The sequence below is a fragment of the Rhinoderma darwinii genome, chromosome 10, assembly GCF_050947455.1.
Source record: "Rhinoderma darwinii isolate aRhiDar2 chromosome 10, aRhiDar2.hap1, whole genome shotgun sequence".
In the NCBI taxonomy this organism is placed as follows: domain Eukaryota; kingdom Metazoa; phylum Chordata; class Amphibia; order Anura; family Rhinodermatidae; genus Rhinoderma; species Rhinoderma darwinii.
Window position 1 is genome coordinate 82,076,498 of NC_134696.1, and position 20,081 is coordinate 82,096,578.

Sequence of the window (20,081 nt, forward strand, 5' to 3'; positions counted from 1 at the left end):
GCCATATGGAGGTACAGGAGGGCCCGATGGAAGTCTGGGCACCGTATTATGGCTCCGTACAAATCAGAGGTTGTTTAGAGCTGTAATATGTCAGTGTACATGAACCCTTAATTAAAACTATACTTCGATTGGTTGCTATGGGCAACAAAGTCTGTTTTTCAGTTCATAAATCTCCAATGAGCCCTAACAAAAGAAAATGCTATATACTTATGTATTATTATATATATTTTTAATCAATACTTCACTTGTGGTGTGACATAATTCAGCTTGATTGTTGTTGTTTTTACACAGAGATCATAGCAAAATTCTGTAAATATGCTTAGATTTTTTGGGCATGAACAAAATAAAAGCCCTCATAATCAGAGTTGCCAAAGTCAGCATCTTCTGGCTTCCCAAAAGACACCAGTTGTATGATCTCATAGCCACTTTCACTAATGACATTTTTCAGAAACTTCTCATTAACAGGCAGAGAGAAAACTTTATTGGAGCCAACTTCATAATAATTGGCCCCAAGGTCTCCCGCCATTAGCAAGTGTCCCTTTGGTTTAAGAAGATTAGAAAGATTCTTTAGGGCCGTCCCATAGGAACCATAACTCTTACACGCAGCTTCCAGGCAAACAGTTGTAAGAAGGCAATCAGCTTTGGGCGCTTCATGAGGGGTCAATGGATTAGTCTTACTGACATCACACATCAAAACTTGTTTTATCTTCCCTTTCAGTTTATCTTCCTTCTCTTTCTGGCCCATCCTGCAAAGAAAAATTGAAAAATTTATTTATAGAAAAAAAATTGTATGTGTTTTTACTATCATCACTATATTGGACCTTTAATTAAATAAACTATGATCAAGTCCTGTCATTCAATCCTAACACAGCTATGTATTTCTTACAGCCCCTAGCTAACTTGTAGCTGTGTTTACGTATGAATCCATTATAGCCTGGACTCCGAAATGATACATTGTAGCAAAGCATCAGAGGGATTTGTCCTGCTACAGAGGATTATACTATTGGATACAATTGTGTAGCAATCTGACAGGGTACGGTCCGACGTAGCGATGTCCGCATGCGACCCAAAAATGCGTCATTGGCCACCCAAGTAAACCGGGTTTCGGCCGCATTCGGTCAACCCTACACTGCTTTATTAGACTTGAACCAGCGATAACAATACCGTACAGTGCTTAAATACTTGAACGCTGTTCCTGGCCGTTAGAGCAGTGTGTCAGCTGTAAAACACAGCTGACACCTGCAGTGTATTGAGCGGGCTCAGCGTGTGCGCTCCAAACATCACGCCCCCCCCCCCCCCCGCTCCATGACATGCCGGCACATCATGGGTTGGGAAGGGGCTAATTAAGTCAGGGGGTCTAATGCAACCGGATCCGTTGACTGCCGACTATAACACGCAGGGAGTTTTTAGCAAGATTTATTCTTACTAAAAACTGCTTCTAATAGTCTGAAAAATACGGTATCTTGAAAATGATGAGGAATTGAACCACAAGGGATATTAGAGAATGTTATAACTTTTCAATTACACATTAATTAAGCTTTATTTACATTAAACCAGTAACTGAAAGTGGCACCCAGAGCTGAAATCCCAGAACCTGAGACAGTATGGACATGCTGTATTTGTTTACACATACTTTTTCAGGTGGCTGCCTTTAGAGTCATGCAGTGGGTCTATAAAAGCAGGGTCAACCCTACACTTAAAGGGGTTTTCCCTTAATCATTATTTATCACCTATCCACAGAATAGGTGATAAATATCTGATCGGTGGGGGTCTGACCGCTGGGACTCCCACCAATCAAGATAACGGGCATACCTTGCCTTTCTTGGGAGCCCCATAGGAATAGAGCGGTAGTGCGCATGTTCGGCCACCGCTCAATTCATTTCTATGGAAAGGCAAAAAGAAACCTTACCTTTCGTTTGCATCACCATTAATCTCAATGGTGACAGAAACTTTGAGCGCAGTCGACAGCCCTCAACAGAAAGACAATGCTGATGTGAACACAGCCTAATATGAAATTTTAAACATATAAACGGAAGTGACTTTGAGGCTTATACTACAGTGACTCTGCACGAGGACATGATATTTCACTAATTGTAGACTGCTGTCATTTTATAGAACACAAAGCAACTGATATTTATTTCACCCTAAATTTTAGATCAGTACCAACTCCCATTCTTATATTCTAGCCTAGACAAAAATTTATTTAAATCCAATACTAAAAATTGTATATATGCTTTAACAAGAGGTTTATTCTATAAACTGAGTTGGACAGGCCCACTAAAGGGCCAGAGAATCCTCCGTTGGGCTGAACGGCAACAGACTCTATGTAGTCCAACAGCAGACAACCAAATCTGAAGATACCAATGAAGCAGATCACTTGCTACTGAGATTTTTCACTTTATTTGAGTCACTTCAGTGATAACCCATTAGTTCTTATATTGGGTGCAGTAATAGCAGCAGAGTTTATAATTAGCTATGCACTGGTTTTATATATGTAGTGTGAGCCCTCAAACATTTCCTATGGTGGGCCCAATGTACCCCGGTCTGACATTACCACAAACTACAAAGTTATCCACAGAAGCTTTCGACTTTTCTAAGACCTGAAGAGTTCCCATATGATGCAACAACAGTTTACAACACAAAGGTAATTGCTCTTATCAAGTCACATTCCCACACTGGCATGTATATACCTTGTCACAAAGCCAAAGATTTCACAGTAGACAATAAAGTTAATGATTTCTTTTAAGGTCAGTACAGGTACAGGTTGAAATCTGATATTTTTTAGGACACTATAACTACATTTTATAACGAGATAGCTCTTTGATCGGTGCTCATTCACTCCTTTCACAAGGAGCTATGTATGGGGACGAGCGATAGTTGGTCCCCATGCATTACCATCATGTTGGGAGCACATCTCCCTGTTTACAAAGGAAGATGTGCTGCCGACAACGATAATATTTTCTTCTGCATAAACTATACGATCATCCGATGAACGAGCGTTTGCTCATTCATCGGCTGATCGTTGCCCTGTTTACACAGGGCAATGATGGGGAATAAGCATTCATATGAACTCGCTTGCCCGACCATTGGCTCGTGTAAAAGGGCCTTTAGGATTTATCTTCTGGGTTGTAATTTTGAGGCATAGATAACTCTACATCATGAACTCTGATCATTATTTTTACTAACCCACCCACAATAATAATTAAAAAAACATTGCTACCAATATCCCTAATATCACATTATATTCTATGCCCCTCACCAAAACCAATTAATTTAGTCCACCACAAAGTACAACACACTTTTGCCATTGTTGTCTTTAGACTCTGTATTTTCTGTAATCTCAACAACTTGACTTTGCAGCTTGCTAACTATAACCATCCTCTGCTGCCCCATGCAAAAAAAAAGTTTATGGGCCCCTTGCTCTCAAATCACAGAGCATCTTATCATAGGGGACCCCCTTATGTCACTCAACAATCCACTAGTAATTGTGAGCTATGAAATTCATTAGCTCATTTCCTTGAATGCAAACTGATAGAAAGTAGGACGCTACCAGCTACTTTTAGGGTATGTGCAGACAGGACGGATTAGCTGTCGATTTTCCCGCAAATGCATTTAGAATCCGTATTAAAGTTACATATGTCATCCACACGCTGCAGAAAAAATCTGCTGAGAAAACGTTCATAAATTGATCTGTGGTCAATTTATGCTGCAGAATCATTGCATTTTTGTTGCGTTTTTTCCCCATTGAAATCAATGTTTAAATGCAAAAAAAGTCGACTACGCTATTGATTCCGTCAAAACGACGGAACCCTTGCACAACAGAGACAAACGGAAACCATTGGCACCGGATCCGTCACCATTGAAATCAATTGTGATGGAAAAGGAAACCTATGGTTTCGGTTTGTGTCAGTCAGGGTCCCATTCCGACTGAAAGCTTAGACGGAACGTGAACGAAGCCTTACCAAACTTTTTCTCCAATTTCCTAATAAACTCACCCACTTGTAAAAAGGATCTCTGTAAGATAAATCACAGCTCTTATCGGAAACCATTGTTTTCCCTAACCTCTTTAATCTCTAACACATTTTTATCTTCTCTTATCAAGGTCTTCCACATTATGCTGCCCCTACTTCTACCAACCATCATCCTTGGCATATCTATTATCCTTAACCCCAACATTTCCTTGAGCTACTGCTTTCTCTGCATGACTCCTGGATCTCAAAGACCTGCTTCTCACCCACTCCTCTATTCCTTCCTCTGCATTGACTGATCTATTCGAACTTTTCATCTCTAGAAGCAACTTACCCTCACCCTTCAAACATGACATCATTCCCTCTAAAGTTAATAAATGAAACTCTCTTTTGATCCCTCCCTATGGACTCTCTAGCCATTTCTCTTTTCCCATTTTAAAATACAACAGAGATGCTTCAAATGCTGCTGTAACTCAAAGATCCAGACCCAGTGTTTATTCGTCATTCAGTCCAGTTTGATTGGAAAAAATCAAATTAAACTTTATTTTACACAATTCCTCTTATTCTTTTTATTTCTTGAACTGCTTCCATCCGTTTTTTTCTCTGCATATTTTACTGCAACTGCACTAACAGAAGTCACCAATTCTTTCCATTGCCTCTCCTGCTCAATCTCTCCTCTACATTTGACACTGTTGCTATTCTTTGCTACAAGTTTTCACTTTCTTAGCTTTGGGACTCTCATGGTTTCCTAATACTGGTCCGACCAATCTTTGAAGGTCTTCTTGAGTTGCACCTTATCTTCTCCCATACTCAACGTTCAGTCCTTGGTCTGGTACTGTTTTCTATCCACTCCACAAAATTTGGCAAACTCTTTTCTTCCTTTGGCTATGTTGGTGATATCCAAATCTCCCAGTTAAGCCCTGTTCTCTCCTCCTCTCAATTTCCTAGATATCTTAGATAATCTCAAACAAGAACTTCATTGTCTTCTCCCATTCACCTTCCAAACCTCTCATTGATATCTCTTTAACAAAAAATTATTCTGTTATTCTTCCCCCTCCTCATCCTTCATTAACCAGTGCATAGCTGATGATTATTTTCCTCGTACCATTAGACTCGACCCTAACTTCAAAAGGTTTAACCTGTCCCTCAAAACTCATTTCTAAACACCTTTCTCTTTACTGTGATTATCCATAAATTAGTAACCAAAGGCAGCTACCACCAGTTACTGCTTTTTGTGGGGAATATGCCAAATATACACTGCTGTGTGAACTCAGTCTTAGATTATAAGCTTGTTTGGGCAGGTTTCTTTCCTTCCTCCATTTGTATTGCATTTCTACTTAAATTTTTTTTATTAGAGTTTACATTTGCACTGTTCCACTACTGAAAGGGAACCTGTCACCAGCATTTCACATATTAAACTCTACTCCCTCCTCGCTCGCCGCTGCTGTCAAAAGTTGTTGCCATTATCCCCTCGCCTAAACTCCTCCTCCGAACGTAAATAACGGTCTGCAAACATTTGCGCCTTTTATAGTAATAATCCGGCAGTCTCGTTCATTCCTCTTCTTATGCTCGCCCACTTCCGAAAACTGGCCCGCCCTGAATGTCAAAAGTTCATCTGACATAGCGTGCTTACGCCCGTGATGTATTGTCTGACACCTTTCCCTGCTTTGTCCGGGCCTCAAATCTAGTTACTGTGCATGCGCCGCTATTGTGTCCTGTTGTGCGCACACACCAGAACAGCACATCGATGCGCAAGCGTGGGATTTCGTGTGTGCTGGGGGAAGGCAAGGAGCTGTCAATCAAAAGTAAGGAGTTGGGGGTTAACTCGAAAAGGCTTGAGGAATGAAGATATGATTCTTTTTAAATGAAGATATGACCCTTTTATGCTCATTAGCATACGGTGTGGCAACACTAAAAAACTGAATACTAAAGGTACAGAGCCTATTTAGAAGATAATTATAGGTTACATAAAAATAATTTTTCACCCACTACCACAAGGTATTGCTGGTTTAATAGGTGAAATGCTGGTGACAGGTTCCCTTTAATGTTCAACTGTTTAGTATACTGGTACGTTACATATAATAAATACAATACCTGATAGCTGAATGGTCGACTGATGTTTTAAAAATCATTTCTTGTCCCTTGGAGACATATTTTGATTTAGGCATTAACTGACAACTTAAAATAGGAAAAATTATTACTGATCAATTAGACAATAAAAATTGGTGGGTTTTGGGCATTGTCATTTTTTTTTTACTAGACATTTGTTTGTACCTGCCAAACGGAAAATTCAATTCAATGTAAATTATGGGTATTTGTATGTTAATTAGGTGCTCACAGTAATGTAAGAGTTAGGGCCCATTCACACGAGCGTGAATAACTCACAGCACACGGACCCTTTGATTTCAATGGGGCCGTTCACACATGCGTGAGTTTTCACGCAGCGAGAGTCCACTTCTTTAAACTTTAAAGTCAATGGGTGCATGAAAACCAGGTACCGCACACGGATGGACATTCGTGTACGGTGCGTGATTTGCGCATCAAATCGATTGAAAAAAACCAAAAAGCTGTGCTTTGCGAGTGCGTGAAAAATGCATGACACTCGCAAAACACACTGATGCAGAACGCAACTCACACAGACCAGATTCACGCGTGTTTTTTTCACGCGCATGAATCTGATACGCTCGTGTGAATGTAGCCATAAGGAGACGAGGGGAAGGCAAAGGGATTTGCTAGATGTTATGAGAAGCTCAATCTATACTTTTATGTGTAACTATTGATATTCGGAAAGTTCTAAATAGGGGTAGGAGGGAGCAATGAGACGTTTGTCTGATTTCTATGTTATCTTTATAAAATGTAAAAAAAAAAAAACAAGATCTGAATTGGAAATGTTTGGAGGAACTTAAAATGTTTTTGTTTTTTTCACAGCAATCTTTGAATATTTGAGCAGAAGTTCTACTGGCATGTATCAACAGATCTGTGGCACCAGTGCTTTACTTAGATAAGAGCGTAAAGATCGGAGTGCGTCAAGCCGAGCGAGCAATGTAGGGACTCAATAGAAAGCATGTGAGTCCATACGCTGCTCGCTCAGCTATCCGAGGAAAGTCCAGCAGAGCTGAGCAGAAACTAAGTGGTACAGCGTTCACGTGAGCTCTTCTGTTGCTTCGTTTTAGCGATCGGTGGGGGTCTCATTGCTCGGACCCCCACCAATGCAAACTTCTGACATGTCACTATGACGTCAAAAGTTTTTTGAATTATAGGTACAGTTTAATTGCTAATTTTTTTTTCTTGTAAATGAAAATACAGGAAGACATTACTGTGCTGTATATGCCATTCCTTTGAATTGAACTTGACTCAAAGCTCCAGTGCTGAAAAGAAGAAATACCAACTTCTGTACCAGTATCCATTATTATTTTTTCATCGATCCTCATTTCAGTTTTTGAAATTGTAGTGTTGGAAGCAGGAAAAAAAAAAAGGCAAGCGTAAGGATCTGGACAACTATGACAAGAGCCAAATTGTGATGGCTAGACAACTTGGTCAGAACATTTCCAAAATGTGGTGTTACCGGTATACAGTGGTTAGTATCTACCAGAAATGGTCCAAGGAAGGACAACTGATGAACTAGCAACAGGGTCTTGGGCTCCCAAGGCTCACTGATGCATGTGGAGAGCAGAGGTGAGTCCGTTTGGTCTGTTCCCACTGAAGAGATACTGTAGCACTGAAAAAGTTAATGTTGGTTGTGATAGAAAGCTGTAGAAACACACAGGGCATCGCAGCTTGCTGTGTTTAGGACTGTGCAGCTGTAGACTGGTCAGAGTGCCCATGTTAACCCCTGTCCACCACTGAAAGTGCTTACAATGGGCACGTGAGCATCAGAACTGGACTAAGGAGCAAAGGAAAAAGGGGGTTTGATCTGATCAATCACATTTTCTTTTACATCATGTGGACGGCCAGGTGTATATGCGTTGGTTACATGGGGCAGAGATGACGCCAGGATGCACTATGCCAGCTGGTGAAAGCAGTTTGATGTTCTTGGCAATGTTCTTCTGGGAAACCAGCAGAAATATCAACTAATACCTCATGTTTGCAGGATACACTCTGGCCTTCTGATGTTGGGGGTAAATGTGGTGTATGTAGTTTGTGTGGTGTACTTAGAAGGTGCTGGGGAGCCCCCCAAATCTAATCATATAGGCATAACATTAGGCTGTAAGACAGCATTGTGCACTACACGTAACCATGTGACTGGCAACTTATATTTGTGTGCAATTATAATACTAAGCAGCCACCCCCCCCCCCCCATAGAGCTCATATAACTTTGTGGCTTGACTGCATCTTGCTGGGAACTGGTGTTTTTTTTCCTGCCCTCGTATCAGTAAGTATCGCCCTTTTCAGTTATATGTTGTAAATTTGATCGCCTTTTCAGTGATTTCTAATATTCTGCTGGGAAACCCTGTATCCTGGCATTCATGTGGCTGTTACTTTGACATGCACCACCTACCTACATGTTGTCGCAGACCAAGTACACCCCTACATGGCAACTGTTACTTACCTCACATGACTCCAGAGACAAGTTCCGGCGAGCAGATCCAGCCGCGGCTTTCCTCTTTACCCCGGCTCGCAGCATCGGCCTCCTTTGTTTGGCTATTGTTCCTATTGCTATTTGACTCTGTTCCTGATGCTGATCCTGACCTCGGCCGTGTACTTGGATAATCTTCCTCTTTGGTTTTGTCACTCGGGTCCTGTGGGACGACTGCTGGCCTGACTCCTGACTACGATTCTGTCTTATTTTCTGGCTTGCTACTTCCTGACTACTAATCTGGTGACCACCGCTGTTTACGTTCCTCACACTCGCTGACAAGCAACGACTATTTTGGGGACAGCAACTTGGAAATCCAACCAAGAAAGTCCATACCTCCTTGTGAGGTTTAAGGTTGAAAAATGGCACATTTCCTAAGACTCCGCACCCCAGTCTAGCCCACACCAAACTAATTGTGGCTTAAAGGATGGACTTCTCTGGTTAAAAACTTAACAGTATCTGCAGGCCATTTATACCAAAAGCACTGCAAAGTCTACACCCCAGCAAAGAAATTGCCAACAAGAGATACCAGTGATATAACTTGTTAGGGCCATGTATTTCAGAAACAGCAGGCACCACTTAAATTGTATATATGGACAGGAGTGCTAGTCAAAGTGTATACTACAGTAGAATTAATTTCTGCTACCAAAAAAAGAACCACGAATATCAGACTGTACCTCACTGACAAATTAGATATACTACATGAACAAGTATAGGGAGACCCACACATTACACCTACAGAAATCCCGTTCTAAATCCATAGACATTAATATGGAGTTGCCCCCTCCTTTGCAGCTAAAATAGCTTCCACTCTTCTGGGGAGACTTTCTACAAGATTTTGGAGGGTGTCTGTGGGAAATTTTGCCCATTCATCCAGAAGAGAATTTGTGAGGTCAGACACTGATGTTGGAGGAGAGGGCCTGTTTCGCAGTCTTCCTTCTAGTTCGTCCCGAAAGGTGTTGGGAGAGGTTGAGGTCTGGCCTCTGTGCGGGCCAGTGAAGTTCTTTCACACCAAACTCACCCGACCATCTCTTTATGGACCATGCTTTGTACACTGGGGCATAGTCACCCTGGAAGAGAAAAGGGTCAAACCCAAAACTGTTCCCACAAAGTTGGAAGCTACAATTGTACAAAATTGTACAATTGTTATGCTGAAGCATTAAAATTTCCCTTCACTCTAACAAAGGGACCTAGGCCAACCCCTGAAAAACAACCCCATAGCATTATCCCTCCTCCACCAAAACTTTACAGTTGGCACAATGAAGTAAGGCAGGTAACGTTCTCCTGGCACTCACCAAACCCAGACTCGCCAATCAGACTGCCAGATAGATAAGCGTGATTCATCACTCCACAGAACACGTTTCCACTGCTCCAGAGTCCAGTGGCAGCGGCTTTACACCACTCGATCCGATGCTTGGCATTGGGCTTAGTGATGTAAAGCTTGCATGCAGCTGCTCGGCCATGGAAAGCTACGACATGAAGCTCCCGGGGCACAGTTTTTGTGTGCCTGTTAATACCAGAGAAGCTTTGGAATTTTGCAGTTTTTGAGTCAGCAGAGCGTTGGCAACTTTTATGCACTATGCGTCTCAGCACTTGGCGACCTTCCTCTGTAACTCTATGGGTCTGCCAGTTCGTGGCTGAGTTGCTGTGGTAATAATACCTCTTACAATTGATCATGGAATATCTAGGATGGAGGCAATTTCACAAACTAACTTGCTGCAGTGGTGGCATCCTATTACAATACCTCACTGGAATTAATTTCGTTCTTTAGAACGACCAATTCTTTCACAAATGTTTGTAAAGGCGACTGCATAGCTAGTGCTGGATTTTATACACCTGTGGCAATGGGACTGAATAAAAACACCTGAGTTTAATGATTAAGAGGTGTGTCCCAATATTTTGGTCTATATAGTGTATCTTTATTTAAATATGAAATAATATTTTTCTTTTTAAAAAGAAGACACAAACTCAATCAAAATACTTAAAAATGCACAACAGACCAACACATGTTTTGGACCTGTCATAAACTGGGGGAAACTAAAATAGGAAATAAAAAGAGACACGGCGCCACATGGTGCAAAGTAAAAGTGAGATAGGGCAAGGGAGCAAACTTGTCAAGAAAACGCTCACCTGGTCCAAGACACAAAAAGTATCAAAAGGGTGGTAATGAGGCTGCTGCTGCCAGGTCCAGATCACATCAAATAAAATTTGTTGTCCAAAGGATAGTTGTAAAACATAAAAAAAAGGATCAACGGCGCTGCACGGATGAACAGAAGGATGGACGACTTAGATAACCATCAGGTAAAGTTTAATGAAAGGGCTACGCGTTTCAACACCGAACTGGCGTCTTCATGTTTACAAACATCCAAACGGAGTGTCATAATGATGGCGCATCATACGCATCATACGCTGATGACACACGGAGCTGTGTAAATGAGGCCTAACTCTAAGTAAATTTGGGAAGCAGTGGGGCAAATGGATAGACCATCCAGGGCCAGCTTCAATGGAATTGGTGAGAGCGAGAGCACTGGATAAATTTATGCTGGGAAACGTGAGACAAGATAACTTGATATTATCATTGGGTGGAACAAGAAATTATACCAGAAATGCAGAGTAAAAAGACAGAAATATAGAAAAGGACTGTGCACTGGATAGGGGGAGGAGGGGTTTGAATAAGTTGGAGGGTAGGGAGAGGGAAGGGGGAGATAATATGTATTTCTACTGAATGTTATATGTGACGCTATGACATATATGCATGTAATACTTTACAAAATGTATTAATTAAAAAAAAGATCATGTGAAAAAAAAATGCACAACATGTACAGGACCTAAATTCTAGTCACTGGTTGGGATACAGGACAATCCCCACATTCAATAATAGACCATAGGTTACAAAATATTATATAATATATAGGAGACCCAACAATGAACAAATACCTACAGACATGGCAGATGGAAACGACAAAAAATACGTCAATGGCAAAAAAAAACGGATCTCAAAATAGTGGTCAATAAATCTATGATTCCATTTGAATAAGGATGCCCCATGTGTATCGGCGCGTTACCGGCTTTGTCAGACCCCTATTTTCTTACCCAGCACTATAGTCTTGCTGGAATGCGTTACTTGTTTTGCCTAGTATCTTTAAGCAGACTGAATGAGTTTACAATCTCTATTGCAAAAGTGACAGGTCTTGCTGCTGCTGTGGTCTGGGGACCCTGCTGTAAGCACTGACAAGGTATTATTGCTCATCCTGGAACAGCCTTTCATAACTAAGATCCATAGTGAGTATTTCAACCGATTACGGTTTTCTTGAATAAACGGACAATTTGCTTACATAGCGTATGTGCTGTGAATTCATACTAACCTGTTTCCTTCTATTTCACAAACATGTTTCACTATAGAGGACCAATCGAATGCATCAGGTTCATTATTCAGCCATTTCTGCAGCTCGTGCAGTTCTCTTTTAGTATGCCAAGTAACTGTAATATCATCAAAGTTTTCACAAGCTGAAAGAAGTTGGTAGATTGAAGGAGCTGTGCCAATGTCAATAAGTGTAGATCCTCTCACAGCACCTGTTAAAGAAAATGAATGGTTATATGTGCTAGAATATAAAGCATAATGAGAAAAATCTGATTTTACATAAGAAAAGCTCCAATATTTACTTTGACATGGAGACCTGTCATGATTAAAAATGGCAACTAAGCTCACTGTAAACAATAGATAGAAATATTCTCTCAAATGTTCAACCATTCATACACTGGTTGAAGAGGAGAAACAAGTACCGCACATCCACAATATTAATCAATGAACATGAACATGAGGTTCTTAGTTAACATTTTGATCAAATTGTATACGCCCACTTGCCACTTCATGGCGACCTCCAGTGGGTCCCTACTCTATTGGTTGCAGCACCGCATGGTGGCGCTCGTCACCATAATACCGCACCCACAGAGGTAGCAACCCAGAGGCCCAGAAGCACCCTGCTGCCAGGCCAAGCTACCTTGGCTCTGGTCCACCTCCCCTTACAAGTGCGCACGACAACAACAGACGCCACCACACGGCACGCCACCACAAAAAGTGAAAAGATGGAGTAAACTCTGGGTTGCTCCCTCTGCGGGTGCAGTATTTCGGTGGCGGGCGTCGCCATGCTATCCAACCTTCTTGAAATGATCTGCCTCTCAGACAAATAGACAAATAGCTAGGCCCAGCTTAAAGGAGTTGTGCAGGATTAGCAAAACATGGCTACTTTCTTCCCAGAACAATTCCACACCTGTCCATGGGTTTGTGGTATGGCAGCTCAGCCCCATTCACTTTAATGGAATGTCGCTGCAATACCAGACACAACCCAAGGGTCGCGCTGTTACTGGAAGAAAGCAGCAACATTTTTCTGATCCTGGACAACCCCTCTAAGACTGTTGACATCAAAGGTAAAGGTTTACATTTATATTCATTAAAAGAGCTATATAGTTTAGAAAACAAATTTTTAATCACCCTTTTAGCGTATTCTGAGGTTATAGAGGGGGAGCCCTTCCTTCATTTCCCCTGTATTGGCGCTGCAGGAGAATGGAACAATTTCCTCAGATTACAGACGATCGCTGGGTGTTCCTGCAGCAGGGTACCGTATGACAGAGGCGTAGCTAGGTTCTCCAGCACCCGGGGCAAAGATTCAGTTTGGCGCCCCCCCCCAACCTCTTTCCCGATATCTCCTCCCCCCCCCGCCATGTTTGTTTTCTCTACCAATAATTGACGTGCCATTTCTTTTCCACATTTTTTTAATGTAACTCGAGCATAAAAACATTTGTACATTTTACAAGCAATATAGTTCAATACACAACACCAGAACAAAGCTCATTACATATATGCAGCACCAAAACCAAGCTCATTACATATATACAGCACCAGAACAAAGCTCAGTACACAAATACAGCATCAGAACCAAACTCAGTACATAAATACAGCTCCAGTAGCAAGTTTTGTACATATATATACAGCACCAGAACAAAGCTCATTACATATATACAGCACCAGAACCCAGCTCATTACATATATACAGTACCAGAACCAAGCTCAGTACATAAGTACAGCTCCAGAACCAAGATCATTACATATATACAGCACCAGAACAAAGCTCAGTACATAAATACAGCTCCAGAACCAAGCTCAGTACATAAATACAGCCCCAGAAGCAAGCTCCGTACATACATATATATATATATATATATATATATATATAGTACCAAAACCAAGCTCAGTACATATATACAACACCAGCACAAATACAGCTCAATTTAGTGCAACCCCTGCCATATAGGTTTGCACTGAATTGTTTCCAGCTCCCAGCATGGCCCGAACAATGGTAAGGATATACTGGGAGTTGCTGTTTCACAAAAAAAAACCATATCATAATCATACCACCCATCATCTCGCTGCAGATCATACAGTGACTACAGTACTGATTAGAGGCAAAATAAACATTTATATTAGGTGACTCACTGATGACGTTTCAGATTCTAGTTCTTTTTCTCCATCCGGTCCAGACCTCTATGATGACTTCTCCCGGTCACAGCCTATTTCTGCAGTTTGCCGCTCAGATGTCTTCAGCTTCTTACTTTTCAAAAATGTCTACACCTATAAACAAAGATAAAGTTCTCATTATACCACGCACTACGCCCTTAACAACTTCCCGACCGCCCACTGTCTTTTGACGTCAGGCGGTGCAGGTGCTTAGTCTACAGGGACGTCTTTTGGCGTCACTGTAGGAGAGGCTGATGAGCGCTCGTGTGAGCGCTCATCCTCTAAGCAGGAGCTGTAACTTACAGCTCCTGATCTTCTGATCTTAGAGCAGCCTCCTGAACACAAACGGCAAACATTCGGACCCCAGCTGTTTAACCCTTTGATTACCCCTTGATTACCTCTTTGATTGCATCACCGGGATTCCGGTGATGCGATCAAACACCGGGGAATCCCTCTGCAGTCAGCCCTGGGGACCTACAAAGGACCCCAGGGCTGTCTGTTCCATTTGCCTGCTGTTCGGGCACACTATGTGCTGCCCGATCAGCAGCCTGTGTCATAGTGACATAGTGTAATTAATGTATTAGCGTACAGGAGTATGTTAATACATTACAAGTAAAAAAAAAAGTTACACATAAAGTTATCCCTTGAAGGGATTAAAAAAAAAATGAAACAAATCAAATAAATAAATAAAAAAAGTCCCAAAAAGAGTCTTTATTTTGCATAAAATACATTTTATTGCCCCTACACTAAATAAAAAAAAAAAATCTACACTTATTAGGTATCTAAACAACCGTAATAACCTGAAGAATTAATCTAATGGGCTATTTAGTGTGAAACATGAATGGGATAAAAAAGAAACAAAAAAAAACAATTCCGAGAATCGCTTTTTCCTATATTCACGGCGTAAAAAAAAATTTTTTTTACCTCCCAAACTGTGGGAAAAAAAAAATACTATTTCTCTTGCGTAAAACAAGGCCTCATACAGCCACGTCAATGAAAAAATAAAAAAGTTATGGCTGCTGAAAAGCAGAGAGGCAAAAACAGAAAAATTGAGCTGGTCATTAAGGTCTTTTCAGGCCCGGTCATTAAGGGGTTAAATATAATAGCGCCATACACTGCACCTCTAATTATAACAGCACCATACACTGTGTCCCACACACACACACACACACACACCGTGCCCCCTGTAGATAGTGCCCCCCATATAGCCCACCCCTGTATATAGTGTCCCACATATAGCTCCCCCTATAGTGCTCCACAGATAGCCCTCCCCTGTATATAGCCCGCCTGTAGATATAGCCCACCCCTGTATATAGTGCTCCACATATAGCCCACCCCTGTATATAGCCCCCCTGTAGATAGAACCCCCCCATAGATAAAGCCCTCCCCGTAGATAAAGCCCCCCTGTAGATAAAGTCACCCCCCGTAGATAATGCCACACACTTTTTTATTAGGATAATAAAAAAAAACTATACAAACTCACCTTAATCCTGTTATAGGCGACAGGGTTGATCTGTTGCAGGATCTCAAAGGGTCCGAGGAACCTGGGAGCAAATTTGCATGATGGCACCCTTAGTCGGATATTCCTGGAAGACAGCCAGACCCTCGTGCCAGGAAGAAACTGAGGAGGTTCTCTTCTCCTTGTGTCAGCCCTCCGTTTCATGCGGTCGACTGCCATTAGGATGGAGGATCGAGTCTGCTGCCAGATATGCAGAAAGTCTCTAAACGTGGAGTCAGCCACTGGTACCTCGGAAGTATCGGTCACCGGGAGAGGAATTTGTGAGGGCTGACCGTAGACAATGAAGAACAGTGTATTCCTTGTGGACTCACTGGTATGATTATTGTATGATAACTCTGCCCATGGGAGCAACTGCACCCAGTCATCATGTTGCTTGGAAATAAAGTGGCATAGGTAGTTCTCCAAAATCTGATTAAATCCTCTCGACCTGACCATTGGGCTGAGGATGGTAGGCTGATGAAAAGTCCAATTTCACACCGAGGAGTCCGCAGAGGGCTCTCCAGAACTTCGAGGTAAACTGAACCCCTCGATCAGACATATGCTGCGCCAAGCCGTGCAGGTGGAAGATGTGTTGGATGAACAGCTTGGCCAGCTGAGGAGCAGAAGGAGAACCGGTCAGAGGAACGAAGTGGGCCATCTTCGAAAATCTATCCACCGCCACCCAGATAGCACTGCATCCAGAAGAGAGAGGCAGGTCCGTAACAAAGTCCATAGCTATATGCTGCCAAGGAGCATTGGGCACAGGCAATGGCTGGAGCAGACCAGCAGGTCTGGAGTGAGCGGCCTTATTGGCTGCACATACAGAACAAGCAGAAACTAAGTCCATAATATCCTTGGGCAGCGTGGGCCACCAGAAATGATGAGCAATCAGATCCCAGGTCTCCTCTAGACCTGACAGTCTAGAGGAGTGTCCCCAGTGGAGGATTCTTCCACGATCAGCCAGGCGCACAAATGTCCTCCCTGGAGGAATGTGCCCAACTTGCAGGGGATTGACAGAGATAATGCAAGACGGATCAATAATATTCTGTGGAGTCTCCAAGGTGTCGTCCGTCTCAAAAGACCTGGACAAGGCATCGGCCCTCACATTCTTGTCGGCCGGGCGATAATGGAGCTCGAACTGAAACCTAGTAAAGAACAGTGACCACCTGGCCTGATGAGGGTTCAGCCGTTGGGCCGTCTTGAGGTAGGTCAGATTCTTTGTGGTCTGTAAAAATCAGGATAGGCTGAGCTGCGCCCTCTAATAGATGTCTCCATTCTTCCAGAGTCAATTTGATGGCTAGTAATTCCCGATCCCCAATCGAGTAGTTGCGTTCTGCGGAGGAGAAGAGCTTGGAGAAATATCCACACACCCTTGACTTGCCCCTTGGGACCTCTCTGGAACAAGAGTGCACCAGCACCGACAGAGGATGCGTCCACCTCCAACGGGAACTGCAGAGAGATATCTGGATGATGGAGGATAGAGGCTGACGTGAAGGCACTCCTCAGGCTATTGAATGCGGACTCTGCTTCGGGAATCCACACCTTGGCGTTCATACCCTTCTTAGTAAGGTTAGAGATAGGAGAAGTCAGTGAGGAGAAATTAGGAATAAACTGCCTGTAAAAATTAGCGAATCCCAGAAAGCGCTACATGGCCCTCAAGCCTTGAGGACGTGGCCATTCCAGAACAGACTTTACCTTCTCAGGATCCATCTCGAGACGATTTTGCCCAGGAAAGGTAGCGCATCTCTGTCAAACACGCTCTTCTCCAGCTCTGCGTACAGACGATTCTCCCTTAATCGTAGCAAAACTTGACGAACATGTCTCTGGTGCGTTATAGGATCTGGAGAAAAAAATCAAGATGTCATCGAGGTAAACTACTACACAAACATAGAGGAGGTCACGAAAAATGTCATTCACAAACTGCTGGAAGACCGCGGGAGCATTGCACATGCCGAAGGGCATTACTAGATACTCATAGTGTCCATCACGAGTGTTAAATGCAGTCTTCCATTCATCACCATGGCGAATCCGGACTAGGTTGTAAGCCCCACGCAGGTCTAGTTTAGAAAAAATCCTGGCACCACGTATACAATTAAACAGTTCAGAGATCAGTGGCAACGGATATTTATTCTTTACCATGATCTGGTTGAGACCTCTGTAGTCAATACAAGGACGAAGAGAGCCATCTTTGTTTTAGACAAAGAAGAATCCAGCTCCTGCCGGGGAGGAAGACTTCCGTATGAAGCCCCTCTCCAAGTTCTCCTTCACATAGGCGGACATGGACATAGTCTCTGGCAAGGAGAGAGGATACACCCTATCACAGGGAAGGGATGCACCAAGAATCAGTTCAATAGGGCAGTCATACGCCCGATGTGGAGGCAATGTTTCTGCCTCCCTCTTGCTGAAGACGTACGAAAATGCAGCATAATGACTCGGCAATCCTGCCAATGACCGAGGTAGCGAAGGCTGAGCCAAACGAATCTGCACCAGGCAGCAACATTGACACTCAGGGCCCCATTGGAGAACCTCTCCAGATTTCCAGTTCAGGACTGGGGCATGCAGTCGGAGCCAAGGCAGGCCCAGCAACACAGGGTTAACAGCTTTGGACAGGACTAAGAAAGACAGAGGTTCGGAGTGAAGAGCTCCCACTTGGAGCCTCAGCAGCTTGGTCACAGCTATAACAGGATCTGGCAGAGGTAGTCCATTCACTGAGGCAACTGTCAACGGGTTCTCCAGAGTGGTGGTGGGCCATTGCAGAAGGTCCACCAGATCTCTGCGGATAAAATTAGCAGCGGATCCAGAGTCCAGATACGCAGAGACCTGATGCGTTTTCTCGCCGGACACTATGGACACAGGTATGGACAATTTAGACGGAAGTCCATCTTTACCCAAGGTTGTCACTGATAGCAGCCCTTGGTTTTGGGATCTTTGGGGACACATGCGCACAAGATGGCCATCGAGACCGCAATAAAGACAGAGTCCAGATGTGCATCTGCGTTGATTCTCCTGGATGCATAACTTATGCTGGTCCATTATCACACACTCTTTAGGAGGATCGACGTCTGAGAACAGCAGGGGTTGTTGCAAAGTAGAAGCCATACTGGGAAGGACTCCCTCCCCTCAAACCTCTTGGAGGCGTTCCCGGATCCGTATAACAATCCGGGCCAACAGTGGAAGTGGATGGCATACTCACTCACGGAGGTGTCTCCTTGGCGTAGGTCAAAGATGCTGCTGCAGAGGAGATTCGTCCAGGCTCCTTAAACATCATGCAAAAAAGTCTGGAGGAAGGCTTGGAAGTCACTAGTCTTTGGGCCTTGTCTCTTCCAGATAGAGTTCGCCCATGCAAGAGCCTTGCCGGTGAGAAGAGAAATGATGAAAGCGACCCTTGTGCCATCGGATGAAACTGTCTTACTATACAGGCTGAAATGGATCTGGCACTGGTTTAAAAATCCACGACAGGTACTTGCATCTTCATTATAGCGGTCAGGAAGTAGCAAAGAAACACGCGGGTCAGCACTGCCAAGAGGTGTATTAGGAGGAATAGCAGCTTGTGCCTCCTGCCGACGTGCAAGGATGATCAACGCCTGGAGGAGTTGATCCTGTCAAGACCGGAGGTCCAGCATATCCGCTCGCATCGCCTGTGACGTCGTCATGGTCTTGAATCAACCAGCGAGGTCCATGACCTGAGTGTACTGTCACGAAGGGTCTGTGGACCCACTGGGCCGTACCGCCTTGGCGGTAAGGCAGCTGGCCAACAGGAAGCAGGTGAGAGTCTATAGTTCTATAGGTACTTGTGGCAGTTCAGACAGCAGCAGGGCAGGCTCGGCTGGGACTAGGTAGCAGGCGGACGTAAAGGCAAGGTGAAGCAGGTCAAACTTGGATGCAGCACGGCACGACTTTGGCACAGCTCAGTGCTAGACCAGGAATGTATGGAATGCTAGGTACAGGGACTGGAACAGGTAACACACTAGGAGGCCATCACATAGGCAAACTAGGGAACACAACAACGCTCAGGCATCGAACTAGGGGGCTGGGCCCCTCTTATAGTCCAGGGTACTCACGGGTCAAAGTTCATCCACAATGTCCAGTGCGCATGCTGCCCCTTTAAGAGCGGTCACGAGCATGCGCACACACTCTACGGGATCTGGTTGAGGTGAGTGGACGCGAGTGCTGGCGTCTCCTGAGGAGGAGGCTGGGGCCAGCGCTTGCCGACTCGTGGCTGCGGCTGTCAGGAGTGGAACGGAGCTGACAGCCCGCAGCCACGGACATTACAGGTTGTCTTCTGCTAGACCCATTATTGAGTCTGGACCCACCAGAGGATCCTCTGGTACTCTGGTGTGCCAGTCCAACCTTGCCAGGGTCTGTAAAAAAAAAAAGAAGCTTGTTGACTACTCCTATGGTCATTATAACTGCACTTTAAATTTGGAAAAAACCCTCCTGAAAAAATTTTCCTCTTTTTATTGTAGAAATTGTAAACTCAATTTATGTCTCAAGTAAATATAGTAGGCGCATAACTCTGGAGCC

The 20,081-nt window shown here is 43.6% G+C and overlaps 1 protein-coding gene across 2 annotated transcripts in view; it reads right to left on the reverse strand.

Annotated features, from left to right (window-relative positions):
• Window positions 1-222: 222 nt before the first annotated feature.
• Window positions 223-20,081, reverse strand: part of LOC142662134 (nicotinamide N-methyltransferase-like) — a 39,804-nt gene continuing 19,945 nt past the window's right edge. For both annotated transcript variants that reach the window (XM_075840113.1, XM_075840114.1), the window contains exons 2-3: window positions 11,910-12,117; window positions 223-746 (exon numbers count right to left, since the gene is read on the reverse strand). In XM_075840113.1, the coding sequence (XP_075696228.1) occupies window positions 320-746; window positions 11,910-12,117 (635 nt within the window). In that variant the 3' untranslated portion in view covers window positions 223-319. The remainder of the gene's footprint in view (window positions 747-11,909; window positions 12,118-20,081) is intronic.